Source organism: Lithobates pipiens, unplaced genomic scaffold, assembly GCF_037356315.1.
Source record: "Lithobates pipiens isolate NorthernLeopardFrog02 unplaced genomic scaffold, aLitPip1_a1.2 Scaffold_3, whole genome shotgun sequence".
Lineage (NCBI taxonomy): Eukaryota > Metazoa > Chordata > Amphibia > Anura > Ranidae > Lithobates > Lithobates pipiens.
This window is the reverse complement of record NW_027507790.1, coordinates 71142604-71161766: the sequence shown is the minus strand read 5'-3', so window position 1 is coordinate 71161766 and position 19163 is coordinate 71142604. Positions and strand designations below refer to the sequence as shown.

The 19163-nt window shown below is 42.3% G+C and overlaps 1 protein-coding gene across 2 annotated transcripts in view; it reads right to left on the bottom strand.

Moving 5' to 3' along the window:
• The window catches only part of SLC15A4 (solute carrier family 15 member 4), a 67267-nt gene that overhangs the window by 22030 nt on the left and 26074 nt on the right, over positions 1-19163 (bottom strand). The window contains exons 2-4 of one of the 2 annotated variants that reach the window (XM_077461818.1): positions 7924-8219; positions 3505-3667; positions 1532-1603 (exon numbers count right to left, since the gene is read on the bottom strand). In XM_077461818.1, the coding sequence (XP_077317944.1) occupies positions 1532-1603; positions 3505-3667; positions 7924-8219 (531 nt within the window). Of the gene's footprint in view, positions 1-1531; positions 1604-3504; positions 3671-7923; positions 8220-19163 lie in introns of both variants that reach the window. The other variant, XM_077461817.1, reaches the window with a different exon arrangement.

The window sequence follows — 19163 nt, the reverse complement described above, 5'->3', positions numbered from 1 at the left end:
CAGCACTATCATGTGGAAGTCACACGCGTCTCCCCTCCCCCATTACCCAGAAGTAGAGCGTTGTTTCTTTGTGCCGAGAAGTCAAAACAGAGCAACGCATGAGTGATGAGAAGGTAGGTCCGTGATGCAGGTGGGGCCAACATAAATGTTACACTGTTAGTAGAAGTTCAGCCAAAAACGAATAAATTATTATAAAATCGACTAGCAGCCACATTCTAAGACTAATCTAACCCTATAAAGCAAAAATCGTTATAATACCCCTTTCTGCAGCCGATCAGTCCAGTCCCATGTTGAGCTGTCAGCGGTGGCTTCTCTGTGGAGGCGGGTGCAGAGGAGGCAGAAGATAACGGAAGCCCCATAGTAAGTCTATGGGTGACACCACTTCCCAAGCATTTTCCAGCCATTGTCGGCTGTCTTGTATACATAGCATCTGCCGCTGGAGACTGGATCAGCTTCAGAAAAAGGTATGTATAGCGATTTTTGCTTCACAGGGTTAGATAGATGAGTCTCATGTGGCTGCCAGGAGATTTAGCATTCGTTTTTGATTGAACTTCCACTTTAAAGGGACACTAAAGGTTCAGGTTTTTTGTTTTTTTTTTAAACAAATATTTACCTCCACTGTGCAGCTCGTTTCGCACAGAGTGGCCCTGATCCTGCTCTTCTGGGGTCCCTCTGCAGTTTTCTCGCCTGCTCCCCACATCAGATAACCCTCTGGGAGAAGCGCTCTCCCGGGGGGGTACCTTAGGGGCGCACTCCTATGACCAGCATTTGAAGTCCATAGACGCTGAATGCAGGACTCGCTCCTGCCCCCAGGTGGCTGCGTCACTGGATTTGATTGACAGCAGCAGGAGCCAATGGCTGTGCTGCCATCAATCTATCCAACCAACAGCCGAGAACCCCCTAGCAGAGAGACCGCGCATCCCTGTGGGACAAGTTCGAGGATTCAGGTAAGTAAAACGGGGTGGGGGGGCATGGTTACTGACAAAAACACGCACCTTTACTAACCCTTTAAGGCTGGTGTCAGGGGTATTAGTCTGGGACACTTCTGAGATCATTCAGAATTTATCAACAGATGCATCTGACCTGCAGTGAACTTCCTGACCAGCATTTGATATGCTTCCCTTTAGATTTGTATGGGAATGCAAACAGCATTTGAAGTGCACAAGAAAAAAAAAAAAAAAAAAAACCCACACGCCAACCACCATGGTAGTTACAGCAGAATGGGAGTCTAGCAACATTTTTGGGGCTAGTTGATCCTTTCATTGAAAATCCTAGCGAAGAGCAATATTAAAAACACAATTTTCAATGTTTGGTGGAACTGGCTCTTTTGTAAAAGCCTCCTATTAGGAACAGCTGAAGGTGAACAAAAGCTGGTCTGTATTCATCACCAAGACGGAAAATTTTGATGAAAAGACATAAATAAGGGGCACAATGGAAGCGAGAAATTTAAAGAATTGAATAAGAGAGGGTTGAATGAAAACCACACATTGATTATAGTACACCACTTGAAATTCTATAAAATAAAACTTACCGTATGACCACTATTGTCAAATATCTGTGGGATTAACAAATGGAGGCTTTGAAGGACGTATGTGGTTTGCATCTACAATAGAAAACATTTTTATACTTTCAACCACACTTTAGTAATTATAATGAAGGCTTTATGTCAGACATTGCATTGCACATTTGCTAAACAAAGTTCAGTTTAAAATCTGCAATCCCCTTACGATGGTCATATACATGCAACTGAATAGTTTGCTAGTACAGTTTTAATAAATTAACTCTGCTGAATGAAATGGATTTTTGATTAACACCTTATAGGACATTAGGAGAAATTCAGGCACATACAGGTTTTCTGCACACAGCCCAAGTCATCTTTAAAGTTCCCTAAAACTGTAGGGTACCCTTTTATTCAGCTAGAGGTCCATGCATTAGCCCGTCATTGCAGTTGTGGTTGCTGAATGTAATAGGCAGCCATAGACTGTTAGAATCTCAGGCGGTTCAGCAGGCACCGGCCAAGACTCAAACCATGTATGAGCAGGCTGATTGTACCCAAGTTGATCGATCAACTTGGGTACGGTCAGCCTGTTGGATTTTTCATGCGATTGCCAGTGGCCATAGCCGCTAGCAATAATCACTGTCGCCCCCCGGGGTTGCAGGAAAGAAAATCGCAACATCTACAGCCGGTTTTACCGATGTGTAGCGATCAGCAGCTCTCATGCTGTTCTAAAGATATCCAAGGGTACAATCTCAGAGGATGCTTAAAGGGCAAGTTCACCTTTACAAAAAACTCTGTAAGGTGAGCTTACTTACACAGGTCCCCCTCTGAGCCACCCCCCACCCCCCCCCAGTTTCGCTGATCTGGACCGTGGCAATCTCCAGTTCTAAGGCCGGTTTATCTGCGCCAGGTGTCCGGGCCTTAGAAATACCCTGAGCTGAATGTCTAAAAAGTCCCTCATCGGGAGCATTCTAATTGGTCAGCGCCATCACATGGGTGGCGCTGACCAATCAGTAGCCGCACAGTCCATCCTGTCAGCTATGGAGAAGACACATGTGGCTGCAGAGAGGATTTTTAAGCCCTGGACACCTGGCGTGGATACACCGGGGCTTAGAACAGAAGATTGCCGCAGTCCAGGTCAGTAAGTGCGAGGAGGGGGACCTGTGTAAGTTCACCTTACAGAGTTTTCTGTAAAGGTGAATTTGCGCCTTTGAAAATGTTAAATAGATAATGGCACATAGCTTATGCTGGACATAAAATGCATTTACTTACTTAGTGCCACACACAAACTGAAAAAACAACATTAAATAGATCACAGGTATAAAAACAGGGGCATTAAAGTGACCCATGCCATTTAATATAACATGCCCAGAGATGCTCCTGTAAGCTCATTATTGCTCCCTCCCTTAGGGCCAGTTCACATCAGATACAGATCCGTGCACTTTTTGAGAAACAGACTAGAAACAAACTGCATGGTGTGAACTAGAGTCATCGGAACACATGAAAGACACTGTGCATGCATTTCGTATAGAAAAAAAGCACAGAACTCCATCTGGTGTGAATCGGCCCTTAATACCAAAAAAAGGAAGTACAGAAGACTGGCACGGAATGGCCATATACAGAAAGTTTGCCTACACAAAATGACCCAATTTCTCTTTTGCTTAATCAATGCAACAGTTTTATTTTCTACTGGTAAATGGGATAGCAGGAAGAATGATATAGGTAATGTAGGGTAGTATTAACCTGCCATCACTATAATCAGTGCCGGTTGCCGATTTCCAAAACTATTAGGCAAGTTCTGACATAGACCCAAGCCCAATCAGCAATGGTAATAATGCCCACCCTTCAGCTGTGGTGGGGCATTTAGGCAAGCTGCCCATTTTTATTGAAAATAAGTTAAACTGCTACTAATTGTAGTATAATACTAATGATAGTAAGTGCAGTTAGTGTATAGGAATAGGCCCGAGAAGCATTACAAAATATGACCTAATCAAGAAAACACGAACCTGGAAATACACCATCCAGTAAGGAATTAGGGCCAAAAAGACTGGTATTATCTTCACAAGGGCTTTCACATCTTCTACTTGATCATCTCGAAACGGTCCTCCGCGAGAACCCTTGGCCATATCCAAAACGCTTTGATTAGGCCGATGCGAACCGTTTGTTTGGCTACTTTAAAAATTAAAAAACGTTAAATATAAAAACACAATACAGGAGGTCACCTCCAAAGCAATTAGGGACTTCAAAATATAAACTACATCCACAGTACATAATGTGCAGTGTACACTTAAAGTGTTCTTAAACCCACAACAGAAAAAATAGTTTGTATATGCAGTAAAGCATGCTGGTTATACTCTGTGGAACCTAAGAGGTTAATCCTGCACATTGTGTAAAAAGGCCATTTGATCCTGTCTTCTCTGATCCTCTCCTTCTTCCACTATCTATAATCTATTGGCTGATAGAACAGAGACTTGGAGCAAGCTGCACATGCTCAGTTAATGTGTATTGCTGGAGAGTTTTTATTTTCTTGGGGAGTGCATGCGATCAGCAGGGCCAATCAGCACTGTCCAGACAGAGCGTCAGGGGTCCTGCAGACTCATAGGACAATCAGAGGAGAATGAAAACTCCTCCTAAATCTTTTAACCAGACACTGATAGAAGTCACAAGACTGCTCTAACTGCTGGTGATAAAAAGGTATATAGTAGTTTATATTTACTAAAATAATTGTATTTCCATGTTCTGTGTATCTGTGGGAGACCAAATATAGTGAATGCAGGGTCCTGGGTTTAGTAACATTTTAACCACTTCAGCCCCGGACCAATTAACAGCCTAAGGACCAGAGGTCTTTTTACAATTTCGCACTGCACTGCTTTAACTGGTAATTGCGCAGTCATGCAATGGTGTACCCAAACTAAATTTGCGTCCTTTTCTTCCCACAAATAGAGCTTTCTTTTGGTGGTATTTGATTGCCTCTGCGATTTTTATTTTTTGCGATATAAATGGAAAAAGACAGAAAATTTTGAGGAAAAAATAAATAAAAAATAAATGATATTTTCTACTTTTTGTTATAAGAAAAATCGAATAAACTCAATTTTAGTCATACATTTAGGGCAAAATGTATTCAGCCATGTCTTTAGTAAAAAAAAAAAAAAAAAATGTCTATAAGCGTATATTTTTCGGTTTGCGCAAAAGTTATAGCGTCTACAAACTAGAGTACATTTTCTGGAATTTACACAGCTTTTAATTTATGACTGCCTATCTCATTTCTTGAGGTGCTAAAATGGCAGGGCAGTACAAACCCCCCCCCCAAATGACCCCATTTTGGAAAGCAGACACCCCAAGGAAATTGCTGAGAGGCATGTTGAGCCCATTGAATATTTTTTTTTTGTCCCAAGTGATTGAATAATGACACAAAAAAAAAAAAAAAAGTTTACAAAAAGTTGTCACTAAATGATATATTGCTCACACATGCCATGGTTATATGTGGAATTGCACCCCAAAATATATTCTGCTGCTTCTCCTGAGTACGGGGATACCACATATGTGGGACTTTTTGGGAGTCTAGCCGCGTAACGGCACCCCGAAAACCAATCACTGCCTTCAGGATTTCTAAGGGTGCAAATTTTTGATTTCACTCCTCACTACCTATCACAGTTTCGAAGGCCATAAAATGCCAAAATAGCACAACCCCCCCCCCCCCCCCAAATGACCCCATTTTGGAAAGTAGACACCCCAAGCTATTTACTGAGAGGCATGTTGAGTCCATGAAATATTTTATATTTTGCCACAAGTTGCAGGAATATTTAAAAAAAAAAATTTTTTTTGCACAAAGTTGTCACTAAATGATATATTGCTCACACATGCTATGGGCATAAGTCAAATTACACCCCAAAATAAATTCTGCTGCTTCTCCCGAGTACAGGGAAACCACATGTGGGGGACTTTTTGGGAGCCTAGCCATGTACTGGACCCCGAAAACCAAGCACTGCCTTCCGGATTTAAATATAAAACGCTACCAAAGAAAAATGTTAGCGATCGCAGGGATCAGGCCTGACTCTGCGATCACTGTAGTTATGCGTTTAGTGTTTTGTAAGTGACAGTGATCGATCAATACTGCACTTGGGTGGGCTGGGCGGAGAGGCAAAACGCAGGTGCTAGCAGGTATCTGGGCTGATCCCGCTAACAATGCGTTTTTTTGGAACCCTAAACTGCTGGGGACGCTAGTATAGATCTGATCAGATCAGATATTGATCTGTTCAGATTCTATACCACTACGGGAGGTGTATGCTTTGCGCGTGCGTGTTAGCGGTACTGGCACTAACCTAGCGCTGCCTGGGGCGACGCAGACCCTGACCCTAAAACCTAATTGATATCACCCGCCGGGTGATCAGGGGGTTAAACCTTTATTGGGTAATAAATGGTGGGTGCCCTGATGCTATAAAAAGCAAACTAACCAGAGTCACACGTAACACTTATACGGTGATCACTGGTGAAAGGGTTAACTAGGGGCAATCGGGGGTTCAAATTTTTATTAGGTAGTATATGGGGGTCTCTGGCGCTATATAAAAACCTCACCGGGAACCTAAATAACTAACTGGCTAACCAGCGTCACCAGTGACATTTATACGGTGATTGCTGGTGAAAGGGTTAACTAGGGGCAATCAGGGGGTTAAAAGCATTATTGGGTAGTATATCGGGGTACCTAGCGCTATAAAAACCTGGCGGTGAGCCTAAAAAAATAACTAGCTACTTAGCGGCACCAGTGACACTAATGCAGCGATCAGAAAAATGATCGCTTAGTGACACTGGCAAAAGGGGGTGAAAGGGTTAACTAAGGGCAATCAGGGAGTTAAAACCATTATTGGGTAGTATATCGGGGTACCTAGCGCTATAAAAACCTGGCGGGGGGGGGGGGGGTTTGTGTGCCTGTGAGTTAGTGTCAGTGTAGTGTTTGGTGCACTTACTTTCTGTCTTCTCCTCGTAGTTCGGTCAAAAAAGACCGCGCCAAGGAGAATGACATCACTTCCTCCCTGCCTGTGTATACAATACACAGTGGGAGGAAGCTTGCCCCCATCCGCTGGAAGGCAAGCACGTACATGTACGTGCTTGTGCCTGTACATGCCATTGTGATGACGTACAATGGCATGCGGCGGTCGTTAAGTGGTTAAACACTGATGGATCAGAAACCAGGCCTATAATTAAGCTACCACTGCTCAAGGCTACCTGAAAATTCTAGCTGCTTGGCCATTATGCTGGTCCTCTGACTTCAGCATTTTAAGTCAATGGACAAGTCTGCAGATCCAAAAGGTTGCTTTTCACTGATGGAAGCCATAGCACAGCTTTTATGAATGGGTCAGTTTTTTGTCAAACTTCCCAGAGTTCAGCTTTAAACCAGTCTATTTTTTTTTTTTAGAAACTCAATCTTGGAAAACACATTGTAAATAAATGCATTTGCAGTGCATTAGAGACATGCATTATAGAAAAGACAAGGTGTCAGAATGCAGCGCAGCCTTCATAAACAGGTTGGCTGAGGTTCCTCAGAGACCTGGGTACCTCAACCAATTAGCATTTTTGAAAAAATAAAAAAATAGGAGATTAGCCTGTCACTGCAGTTGTGGTTGCTTAAGGTGATATGCAGCTTTATGCCAGCCATAGACTGTTCAGCAGGAAGCGGGCAAGATTTGAACCATGTATGGGTAGGCTGATTATATCCAGTTCGATTCTGCACGTGAGCATGGGGAGATGGGGGGGCACACTTAAAGGGATTGTAAAGGTATTTTTTTTCTTCTCACGTTCATGCGAGCTCCCTCGAATGGTGAGAAGCACCTGCGGGCACGCTCCCGTGATACAGCAAGCGGCTATAGCCGCTGTCTGTATCACATGGCCCCGCCCCCTGCGCCGTGTCATTGGATGTGATTGACAGCAGCGTGAGCCAATGGCTGTGCTGCCTCCAATCCATCCCCTCCAGCCAATCAGCAGCCAGGCTGAGTGGTGAAGAGGAAGTCGGGGCCGAGCGCGGGACTTTCGAGGGGTGAGGTAAGTAAAACGGGGGGGCTGGGAGCGCAGGCACTGAGATGTTTTTTCACCTTAATGCATAGAATCTTTTAAGGCAATGACTCAAAATACATTTGTTCATTGGGAGTTGAATTTTATTCCACTCAACTAGCTGCATGTTTGTTTGGGGGCAATGGCTATTGAGAGGGAGCTAGACAAAAAACATTTTCAGATGGGGGTCAGCAATGGAAGCCGCCATATTCCTCTAAAAACATGTATCCTTTAAAAATACATTACAATGTCTATTGCTGTTCCAGAGTATTTTCTTCCCCAACAGAATAAACTCCAAACATCTGAAAACCGTAACTATCCTTCAAATATATATTTTTTAATGTACATATATTTCTATACAGTCACAACACTATACATACATTTGCCTTGGGTTCTCCGTGGACCGTTTCCGCCTACAGCAGCAGTATCCAAATATTCTGAACATGTCGGTGAAGGCACTTCCATCAGCTGGTTTGGTAACAAAGACGGCATGTCCACACATAAACACAAGAAAGGAAACACCGATACAAACTGCAGGGATAATATATCCAATGAGAAAGCTCACATTCTGTTGAACATAAGCTATCCCACACAGAGACACGATTGCACCCAAGTTAATGCTCCAGTAAAACCAGTTAAAAAATCTACGTGTTGCCTCTGGTCCACGGTCTTTAACCTAAACAGAAAAAAAAAAAAAAAAAAAAAAACACAAGAAATCAGTTCAATCCTATGTTAAAAGCAGATTACAACCTATGTACAGAGGGGAAAACGAAGGACAGGTGAGCATCAGTGGGTGGGGGCGCCTTTACAAAAAGACACAAGGGGAGATTTACTAAAACCGGGGCAGACAGAATCTGGTGCAGTTGTGCATACTAACCAATCAACTTCAGCTTGTTCCATTAAAGAGGAAGTAAAGCCAAATAATAATAATAATAATAATAATAATAATAATAATAATAATAATAATATGCCTAGCATACTAGCTCATTATGAATAACTTACCTGAGAACGAAGCCCCCGAAGCGGTCCTCCGTCTTCATGTCTGCCGCTGCCATGGATCCCGGAGTGACTTCCGGGTCTCGCTGCTCCGGCGCTGTGATTCGCCGGAGCAGCGATGACGTCACTCCCGCGCATGCGCACGGGAGCCGACACTCGCGGCATATCGCCGCGATCTACGGCCTTCCCAGTGCGCCTGCGCACCGCTGTCTAGGGTGCATAGCCGTAGACAGCGGTGGCTGTCTTCGGGTAAATATCTCCTAAGCCGTATAGGTTTAGGAGATATATTTCTTGGACCTACAGGTAAGCCTTAATCTAGGCTTACCTGTAGGTCAAAGTTGGTTGTAAGGGTTTACAACCACTTTAAGCTTTGACATATAAAACCTGGAAGCGGATTGGTTACCATGCACAGCTGCCCCAGATTCTGTGTGTACGTTTTAGTAAATCAACCCCTGCAGTTACTTTACCCCGAAATACTCAAGTTGATTGTCTCTAATTAGAACTACAGCTGCATTTTCTTTAATTGGATAGGGCAGTGAAGTTAGGATTTTAAATTGCTGCCCCGTTCCCCACCGGAAATATTTCCAGTCACTGGTTCTACTATTGTGCCCCGATGTAGTTCTTCTGCCCCCAATTCCTATCCCATGACAAGGGAAGAAAAACAAACCTAAAACGTAACATAGGTGGTGAAAAACTTTTGTCTGGTACTCAACTTAACAAAAATGCTAAAATGTGATTTATATGAAGATAAATATGAAGGCCGGGTGCAATTTAAAAATTTAGCTGTAGACAAAATGCAAAAAAAAAAAAAAAAAAAAAAAAAAAAAAAAAAACACACACACTAAAAAAGGGAATAACCTGTAATTTAACCCTTGCACTGCCAAGTCCTCTTTCACCTGGACAGCTCATCAGAGCTATTGACATAAATTGTAGCCCCCCACCAGCTTCTGACATTTCTCCCCCTGGTTCCCGCAGCACTCCACATACCCCTGCTGTGACTAAAGTGGGACAAGCCCCCACCCCATATTCAAATTACCAGCTTCTGTGTCTCGAAAAATAAAACAACACACACACACACGCACACACACACAACATAGTAAGGCCTCATTCACAAAGATTCCGTATTTGCCAAATATGCTGCAGAAATCTCCCTCCACTGAGTCTGGCTGCATCCATTTTAACTGTGGGCAGCTGAAAGAGGAAGTAAACCCTGATGGGTTTACTTCCTCTTTTTTTCCCTGCAAAGGTAAAGCATAATGGACTACTATGCATCGCATAGTAGCTCATTATGTGTCACTTACCTGACACAGGAGCCAGCGAAGTCGCCGCTGATCCCTGTAGTCCGCCGCGTCCATCTTGCTGGTGGCGTCTCGCAGCTCCGACCAATGACAGCGGCGCAACCGCGATGACGTCACTCCCGCGCATGTGCACGGGAGTCGCGCCTCGCAGCTCCGTTGCTGTCATACGGCGAAGCCGCGATGACGTCACTCCCGCGCATGCGCACGGGAGTCGACAAATTTGGCAAATCCATTCTTGGATTTGCCGCATTTAGTGCGCCTGCGCGCCGCTGTCTGCGGCGCATGCGCCGTAGACAGCGGTGCCCATTTTCGGGCAAATATCTCCTAAACCATATAGGTTTAGGAGATATTGCTTGGACCTACAGGTAAGCCTTAATCTAGGCTTACCTATAGGTCCAAGTTGTTTGGAAGGGTTTACTTCCTCTTGAAGCTGCTGCCTGTTCACTTCCTGGATTTACACAGACATACCTCCAGCACTGTAGCCCTCATTTGCCCTTTTATAACTCATCCCTCCTCCCTTCCTGGCAAACTCACGCGGGCCAGAGAGAGAGATCTCTTCCCCATCACAAAAGCTGACGATCGCAGCTACAGCAAAGTTAGAGAACCAAACAATGTTTCCCATCATTTACAATGTGTGAGGGCACAGTGCCTCTCCCTCAGTGCAGGTGCAGCATGAAGAACTCTGAAATTGGAATGTATTAGAGCCCTTTCGCACTGCCAGCGACCAGGCGTTGGCAGTAAAAGCTTTGCAGGCACTTCGGTGGCGCTGGTCATTGATTTCAATGAGCAGGATTGATTTAGGAGCAGTGTATACAGCACTCCTTAAGCGCCTCAAAGAAGCTGCGTGCAGGACTTTGATGTCCCGCCAGCACAGCGCCCCAGTGTAAAAACACACGGGCTTTCACACTGGTATTGCAGATGAAGCTTTTTTTTTCCCCAGGCGCTTTGCAGGCGCCATTTTTAGCACTAAAGTGCCTGAAAAATGCCTTCATTGTGAAAGGGGTCTTAGTGTCTCACTGACACTTCCCTGTGCTGCTCTGCAGATTCCCTATCAGCAGGGAGTCAAGTGCCAACAAGAGTCTTCATGTGCCAGTGGTTGCCTACCCCTGAAATAGATGTTCCCTGATATTAGTAAATAGGGCAAAGCTATACTCATTTTAGTTAATGGTATACCAGCAATAATCGCCCCCCTTTTTTTTTCTGTATATATACACCCCCATTTAAAATTCACATTTTGTTGCTTTGTAGCCTGAAATTAAGACTGTTTTTGTTTTATCCAGCTGTATTTATTTACTCAGTGCAGCATATAACCCCAACACTTAAAGGGGGGTAATTCTTTGCTATACTCACTGTATTTCCATTTCTGTATCTTTGCAACTTGGCATTTTTATGTACTTACACTTTTAGATACAACTCAATAAGTGATAGTATACAGTAATATGCTGTCTATTTTGCCACGTACTTCAGCATAATCTCATTAGGGCCGGTTCACACAGCGAGGCGCGGCGAGGTGTCTCCGACTTGCCTCGCCGCGACCTGCGGGGATCTCAGCGGCGACTTGCAGAGGACTTCTGTATAGAAGTCAATGCAAGTCGCCCCCGAAGTCGCCCAGAAGTAGTACAGGAACCTTTTTTCTGAGTCGGAGCGACTCGAGTCGCTCCTCTCAGAACGGTTCCATTGTACTGAACGGGGGCGACTTGCGGGAGCGAGGCGAGGCGAGCCGTGTCGCCTCGCATCGCATCGCTGTGTGAACCGGCCCTTACACCAGCTTCCTCCTAAATTCTGTCAGTGTTTCTTCAGATAATCAGAGATTGGTAGGAGTACTGAGGAGGACGACCAACAGCCAAGGTTTGAATGGTGACTGACCCGGTTTGAGGAGAGTTGGTATAGTTATCAGATGTTGGAATGTAAAGGGGATTTGGAGGATGACAGACATGATGAAGGTTTGGAGGACAACTGGCCAAATTTGCTTGAGGCTTATAGCCCTGGGGGGAGGGGAACAAGGTATTGTAGAGTTTGCTGAAATATTTATCCTGAAACGGATAACCATATGTGAACATTAATGTGTTCCATCCATGCTCCACGCAAGTCATGCCCACAACCATTGGGTAGGTCAGTGCCTCCTCCCCAGATGCAAATCTGCTAGACAAACCCGTTTGGCTTTTCTGCATAGTTCGGTGGGCCCTTTCTGCATAGTTTGGTGGGCCCTTTCTACTCCTTTTCAGGAACATGTAGGGGTCAACTCCTGAAATCCCTGAGCTGGCGAGCATCGTTCTCCACTCTGACTGTAGTGAGAGGCCTATTGTGTGTTTGTGGTGCAATGCAGCCTAATAGATGGAGACAGGTGCAACCTTTGGTGGTGGATCCGCACTCCAAGCCCAGGATGGGCTAGTCATGTCAGAGGTCTGGAGATGCTTTTTAAGTTAAGTTATCTAGATGACAGGATAATCTTCAGAAGATCCAGTAATCATCTAGTTCTGTTTTAGTGCATCCCAAAGCTTACAATTACCAGATGCCTAGGATTCAGTTAAATCCTTGGTATAGATACCTTCAAGCAGAACTTCGATCTTTTTTTTCCCCAATCTTTTAAATCCTCTGCCCTTGTTTTAACTTTGGATAGTAAAAAATTGTTTTAGAGGATAGTTTTATGGCATTTTTTATAAAAAAAATAATAATTAATTCTTTACTAGCAATGGCGGCGATCAGCGATTTTTATCGTGACTGCGGCATTATGACCAGACAATTTTGGCACCATTCACATTTATACAGCGATGCATTGATTACTGTATAAATGTGACTGGCGGTGAACGGGTTAACACAAGGTGGCTCTATAGGGATTAAATGTGTCCTAGGGATGTGTTCTAACTATAGAGGGGATGGGCTAGCTGTGACACATCACTGATCATAGCTCCCGATCTTAGGGAGCTATGATCAGTGACACTGTCACTAGGCAGAACGGGGAGCCTCTCCCTGTTCTTCCTCTCTGTGAGAAGATTGCGGGTATCCCCGTGGACATAAAGTCAGCGGGACCCGCGACCCGACTCACGGAGGTCCTGGCCAGCGCTTAGCAGCGGTGCACACGACATGGCACGGCGGCAAATTTAAAGGGATGTACAGGTATGTCCATTTGCCCAGCTGTGCCATTCTGCCAACGTACTTAAACAGTAATACCAGCACTTAAACAGAATGCCATGTTTTTGTTCAAGTCATTGTGTGGCTATCAGAACTAGGGCTGCAACTAACAATTATTTTCATAAATCGATTAGTTGGCCGATTAATCTATTAAATTGGTTAATAACCTAAAAAAAAAAAAAAAAAAAAAAAAAAAAAAAAAGTGTGGTGTATAATTTAGTTACTATGTCAAGTTAAAAAAAAAAAAAAGGCACTTTATTCTTAAATGTCTCTATGCAATGGTAAATATAAATAACCTACTATATGGTTAGGGAGCAAAATATCAAATATACTCTGTCAAGTCATTTTAAGAATGTTCGTTCTATTTTCTAATCGTTAGTGGGGTCAAATTGACATTCATTTTCAACCACAGTGACGGGAAAGTTTGGACATAGAAAACCGCTTGGTCAAAGAAATTTTCAGATAGTGTATGTGGTTTTGATTCAGAAATTACATTCATTTTAAAAACAGAATGTTAAAAACAAATGAGAATTTCAAACATTCTTTCATTCAGCGACTATACAAAGAATTCTCGTCTGAATATTCTCGTCTGAAAACTGATCCGTGTGGCCAGCATAAGGCTCGGTACACACCTATGCAATTTGCATTTTAATCTGTTTCTGCAGTGCGTTTTGATTTTTTTTTGCACACGTGATTTTGCTGCGACTTGCGTTTTTACATTTTTTTTGCCCGATTTGTTGTTGGGCAGAATAAAATACACAAATTGCTGCAAAAACGCATTACATGCTTCTCTGCAGCTTCTCTATTGAAGTATATTGAACCAAAAAAGCACTGTTTTGCGTGAACATGTCCCATAGGAAATCATGTAAATGAACTTTAGTGCGTTTCTGCAAAACACACATAGATGTTAACCAGGTCTAAGACTTTTAACATAATGGGGTTATAAAAAAAAAAAAAAAAAAAAAAAAAAAAAAAAAAAAATTTAGGCTTTTTTTTATTTTTTTCGTACTATAAAACAGATGATCACTGCTGTAAGGGGTTAATTTTTTTTACTGTAGAACTGTGAAAGTAATATTTACAGTAGCGATTTGCTCTTTTTGTACTATAAAGGGCTCATTTTAATTATTTTTTAACCCCATTATGTTACTGCCCGATTAATCGATTATGAAAATAGTAATTGATTAATTTCATAATTGATTAATCGATTAGTTGTTTCAGCCCTAATCAGAACCATCACTAAATCCTTCAATATATGGAAGTTGAATCCACATTATGATGTAGATCTCTCTGGAATGCCAACAGAATTGGAAATAACAGACAACCTCTTCAGCAGTACAATGCTTGGATGTTTTCTGCACTCGAAGAAAAAAAAAATTGCTCACTGTTGAAAAGAAATCAAGGAATTAGGAGGTTCTAAATAATGGGGAATGAAGGACTGAATATATAGTAAGATATAATACATTCAGACCAGTCGTCATTTTCTTTGCAATAGTTTGGTCACTCCAGTAACTACCTATAATGGGAAGATTTGCTAACCAGACAAGTAGGAAAGACGTCTCATGATTGTGAGGCTGAGTCAGCATCATGTGCCTAGAACTATTCTGAGACTGATCATTCATCCCTTGCTACAATCTTATTGCACAACTCAGAATTTCCACATTAGTTTTTGCTCAAAAGACTCAATTCATGCCTCCAAAATGGAAGACAGACTTGGCTGACTTTACAGTAAACGATACATAGGTACTGGTTATTCTATACATATTTACATGTATAGCGCACAACTGAACTTTCAGCTAAAAGGGGTTGTAAACCCTCGTTCCCCCCCCCCAATTAAAACAAAAAATCCTCATACTCATTAGGAGGTCGACCGATATGGGTTTTTCTCTGGCTGATGCTGATAATTAGAAATTGGGGCAGCCGATGGCCGATATGAGGCCGATTTTTGTGGCCATTATTTTAGGCCCATAAAAAAAAATAAAAAAAAAATAAAATAAAAAAAACACACACACCTCACCCACTCCACTCCTCCCTGCTTGCTCCTGTCACTCTACCACACACTTTATGTCCTCAGTACAGGTGGCACTGGTTTGGAACCGACAGGTGGCACTGGTAAGCACAGGCAGGAGGTGGCACTGGTTTGGAACCAACAGATGGCACTGGTTTGGAACTGACAGATTGCACTGGCGTATTTGAGCCGAGTGTAACTGTGTGAAACGGACATGTAATGGAGAGGAACGGTCAGAATTGAGCTCAATGTCAGGGGTGGGCGGAACCCAGCAGCTATTAAACACCAGCCAATGATTGGTCTGCTTAAGAAAAGGGCTGGGGCCACAAACAGAGGCCTGCCCAGATCCTATCCCATTGACTGGCGTTTGATAGCTGTTGGGTCCCGCCCACCCAAGCCGGGCCCAACCCACCCTCGACATCAAGCTCAATTCTGACAGTGTGGAGAAGGGAGGAGGAACGGTGGTCAGTGTTGAATAATCAGCCTAATTTTGATAATAAGTCGGCCGATTTATCAAAAATGGCCAAATATCGGCCGATATATCAGTCGACCTCTAAACACTGATCTGTTCTGTGCAATAGTTTTGCAAAGACCTGCACCGATCTTTTGCTGTGCCCCATCAGCGCTCCTGGCTCCTACTCTCCATTGGGTGCCCCCACGGAAAGTTAATCTCCCTGGAGGTACCCATGTGGGCTCACGCCGTGTCCCACTGATGTGTCCATTGACAGTGGGACTGGAAACGCCCCGTGTCACTGGATTTGGATTGACAGCAGGGGAAGCCCTTGGCCTTGGAAGAAATTTGCCCCTTTAACGACCAGGCCATTTTTTGCGATACGGCACAAATTGATGTCCTTTTTTTTTCCCCACAAATAGAGCTTTATTTTGGTGGTATGTGGTCACCTCTGCGATTTTAATTTTTTTGCGCTATAAAAATAAAATAGCGATAATTGTGAAAAAGAAAAATAATATTTTTTACTTTTTGCTATAATACATATCCCTAAATGTATTTATTTATTTATTTTTTAATTCATCAGTTTAGGCCAGTATGTATTCTTATACATATTTAGAAGAAGAAAAAATTCACAATAAGTGTTTATGGATTGGTTTACGCAAGTTAGTGTCTACAAAAAAAAAAAAAAAAAAAAAAAAAAAAAAAAAAAATGGGAAATATTTATAGCATTTTTAGTTTTCTTAGTAGCAATAGCAGCAATCTGCGATTTTTAGCGTGACTGCGACATTGGAGCAGACAGATCAGACACTTTTTGGGACCATTGACATTTATACAGCGATCAGTGCTATAAAAATGCACATATTCATAGTTAGGTTGAATAAAGACACCAGTCCATCAAGTTCAACCTGAGTGTCTACAATTGTCCCTATCCCTGTACATTGCACACTCACATTGGTCCCTACCCTTAAGGCGCCCACAATCCAAGGTCCCCATTCATATACGATGGCCAATTTTTTTGACAGAAGCCAATTAACCTAGATTGCTGTGTAAATGTCACTGGCAGGGAAGGGGTCAACACTAGGGGAGGCGATCAATGAGTTAAATCTGTTCCCTCGTGAGTCTTTTCAACTGTGGGGGCAGTGTAGTGACTGGGAGGATACGGCTTTAAATTTTTTCAGTACAGACCGCCATTAAAGAAAATAAAAGTACTGTAGATTATAAAAGAAACATGGAGGCTGCCATGCCAACCTGCCTTCTGAAAAACACAAATTCCTCGGTTGTAAAGCTGATCCAATGACTAACCATTCTGAGTTACTGGCCTAGAACAAAGTACGAAGATAAGGACTGAATTTTTCAGCGACAGAAAATGCTTTAGGCCCCTTTCAAACTTGTGCGACTTTTCCTGCGACTTTGGACAGAGTCGCATGACAAGTTGTACCCCATGATTCCCAATGATAACCATTCATATCTGTGCAACTTCAAGTCACACCAACTTCAAAAGTAGTCCCTGTACTACTTTGATATGAGTTGAGGTCCATAGCCCTCAAGTTTACACAGGCATTCCCTGAAAATGGGGTCAAAATCTCAGCAAAATTGCGATTTACAAGTCGTAGCAGTGTGAAAGGGGCCTAAGAGAGACACTTATGTTTTACGACCATTTAAGCCTAGTTATTGGGAGGAAGTCGCATGCTCTCCCATATCCTGGAGCACTGGGTAAGTACAGTAGCTCCTCCAACCAGCTTCAGATTTTATGTTACTGCTGCTTAACCACATCCCACCGAAAGATTAAAAATGAAAAGGGAGAATTAGTAAACAAAACAAAGATTTCAGAAGCATTTCAATGCTATTATAGAGAAAGAAAGAAAGAAAGAAAGAAAGAAAGAAAGAAAGAAAGAAAGAAAGAAAGAAAGAAAGAAAGAAAGGAAAGAAAGGAAAGAAAGGAAAGAAAGGAAAGAAAGGAAAGAAAGGAAAGAAAGGAAAGAAAGGAAAGAAAGGAAAGAAAAGAAAAGAAAGAAATCATTACTGGCATACATTACAATAATACCTAAAGAAGGGAAAGAAAAGACCCATTGCTCTTTTAAATGCGGATATAAAAATCTATGCAAAGATTTTGGCCACTAGATTAAAAAAAAAAAAAAAAAAACGAATACCATGCTGGATAATTCCTGACCAGACGGGTTTTGTCCCAGCTAGAGAGGGGCGAGACAATAGTTTAAAAAACAATCCTGTTGCTAGGGAAGAGAAAGCAAAGCGAATCCCCAGCTCTACTCCTGTTAATAGATGCGGAAAAGGCATTTGACAGGGTAGACTGGGGATTCATGATGGATACATTACAGCACCTGGGAATAGGACCAAAGTACATGCAATGGTATTTAATCACCTCTCAGTTTTTTTTTGTGCTATAAAAGAAAAAAAGACCGAAAATTCTGCGAAAAAATGAATTTTTCTTTGTTTCTGTTATAAAATTTACCAGATTAGTAATTTTTTCTTCATAAATTTTGGCCAAAATTTATACTACTACATATCTTTGGTAAAAATAAGTACAAATTGGTGGATATTATTTGGTTTTTGTGAAAGAGTCCACAAGCTATGGTGCCAATATCTGAAAATTGATCACACCTGAAGGACTGACGGCCTATTTCAATTCTTGAGACCCTAACATGCCAGAAAAGTACAAATACCCCCCAAATGACCCCTTTTTGGAAAGAAGACATTCCAATGTATTTAGTAAGAGGCATGATGAGTTTTTTGAAGTTGTCATTTTTTCCCACAATTCTTTGCAAAATCAAGATTTTTTTTTCCTATTTTTTTTTTCCCCCACAAAATTGTCATATTATCAGGTTATTTCTCACACACAGCATATGCATACCACAAATTACACCCCAAAACACATTCTGCTATTACTCCCGAGTACGGCGATACCACATGTGTGAGACTTTTACACAGTGTGGCCACATACAGAGGCCCAACATGCAGGGAGCACCATCAAGCGTTCTGGAGCACCCAGGACAATGCTGACATTTCTCTCCTACATGTAAAAATCATCATTTATTTGCTAGAAAATTACAGAGAACCCCAAAACATTATATATTTTTTTTTTAGCAAAGACCCTGGAGAATACAATGGTGGTCGTTGCAAATTTTTATCTCACACGGTATTTGCGCAGCAATTTTTTGAACGCGTTTTTTTGGGGGGAAAACTGTTTTTTTTTTTTTTTTAGCACAAAAAACAGTAAAGTTAGCCCAATTTTTGCATAAAGTGAAAGATGAAGTTATGCTGAGTAAATAGATATCGAACATGTCACTCTTCAAAATTGCACATGCCCGTGGAATGGCGCCAAACGTCGCTACTTAAAAAATCCCCATAGGCGACGCTTTACATTTTTTTTTACTGGTTACATGTTTTGAGTTGCAGAGGAGGTCTAGGGCTAGAATTATTGCTCTCGCTCTAACATTCTCGGCGATATCTCACATGTGTGGTTTGAACACCGTTTTCATATGTGGGCGGGGCTTACGTATGCGTTCGCTTCTGCATGCGAGCACATGGGGACAGGGGCGCTTTAAATTTTTTTTTTTTTTGTTCATTTTACTTTATTTTAGTTTGACATTTTTTTCCCCAAAAATAAATTTTTGATCACCTTTATTCCTATTAAAAGGAATGTAAACATCCCTTGTAATAGGAATATGGGGTGGCAGGTCCTCTTTACAGTGAAATCTGGGGGTCAATATGACCCCACAT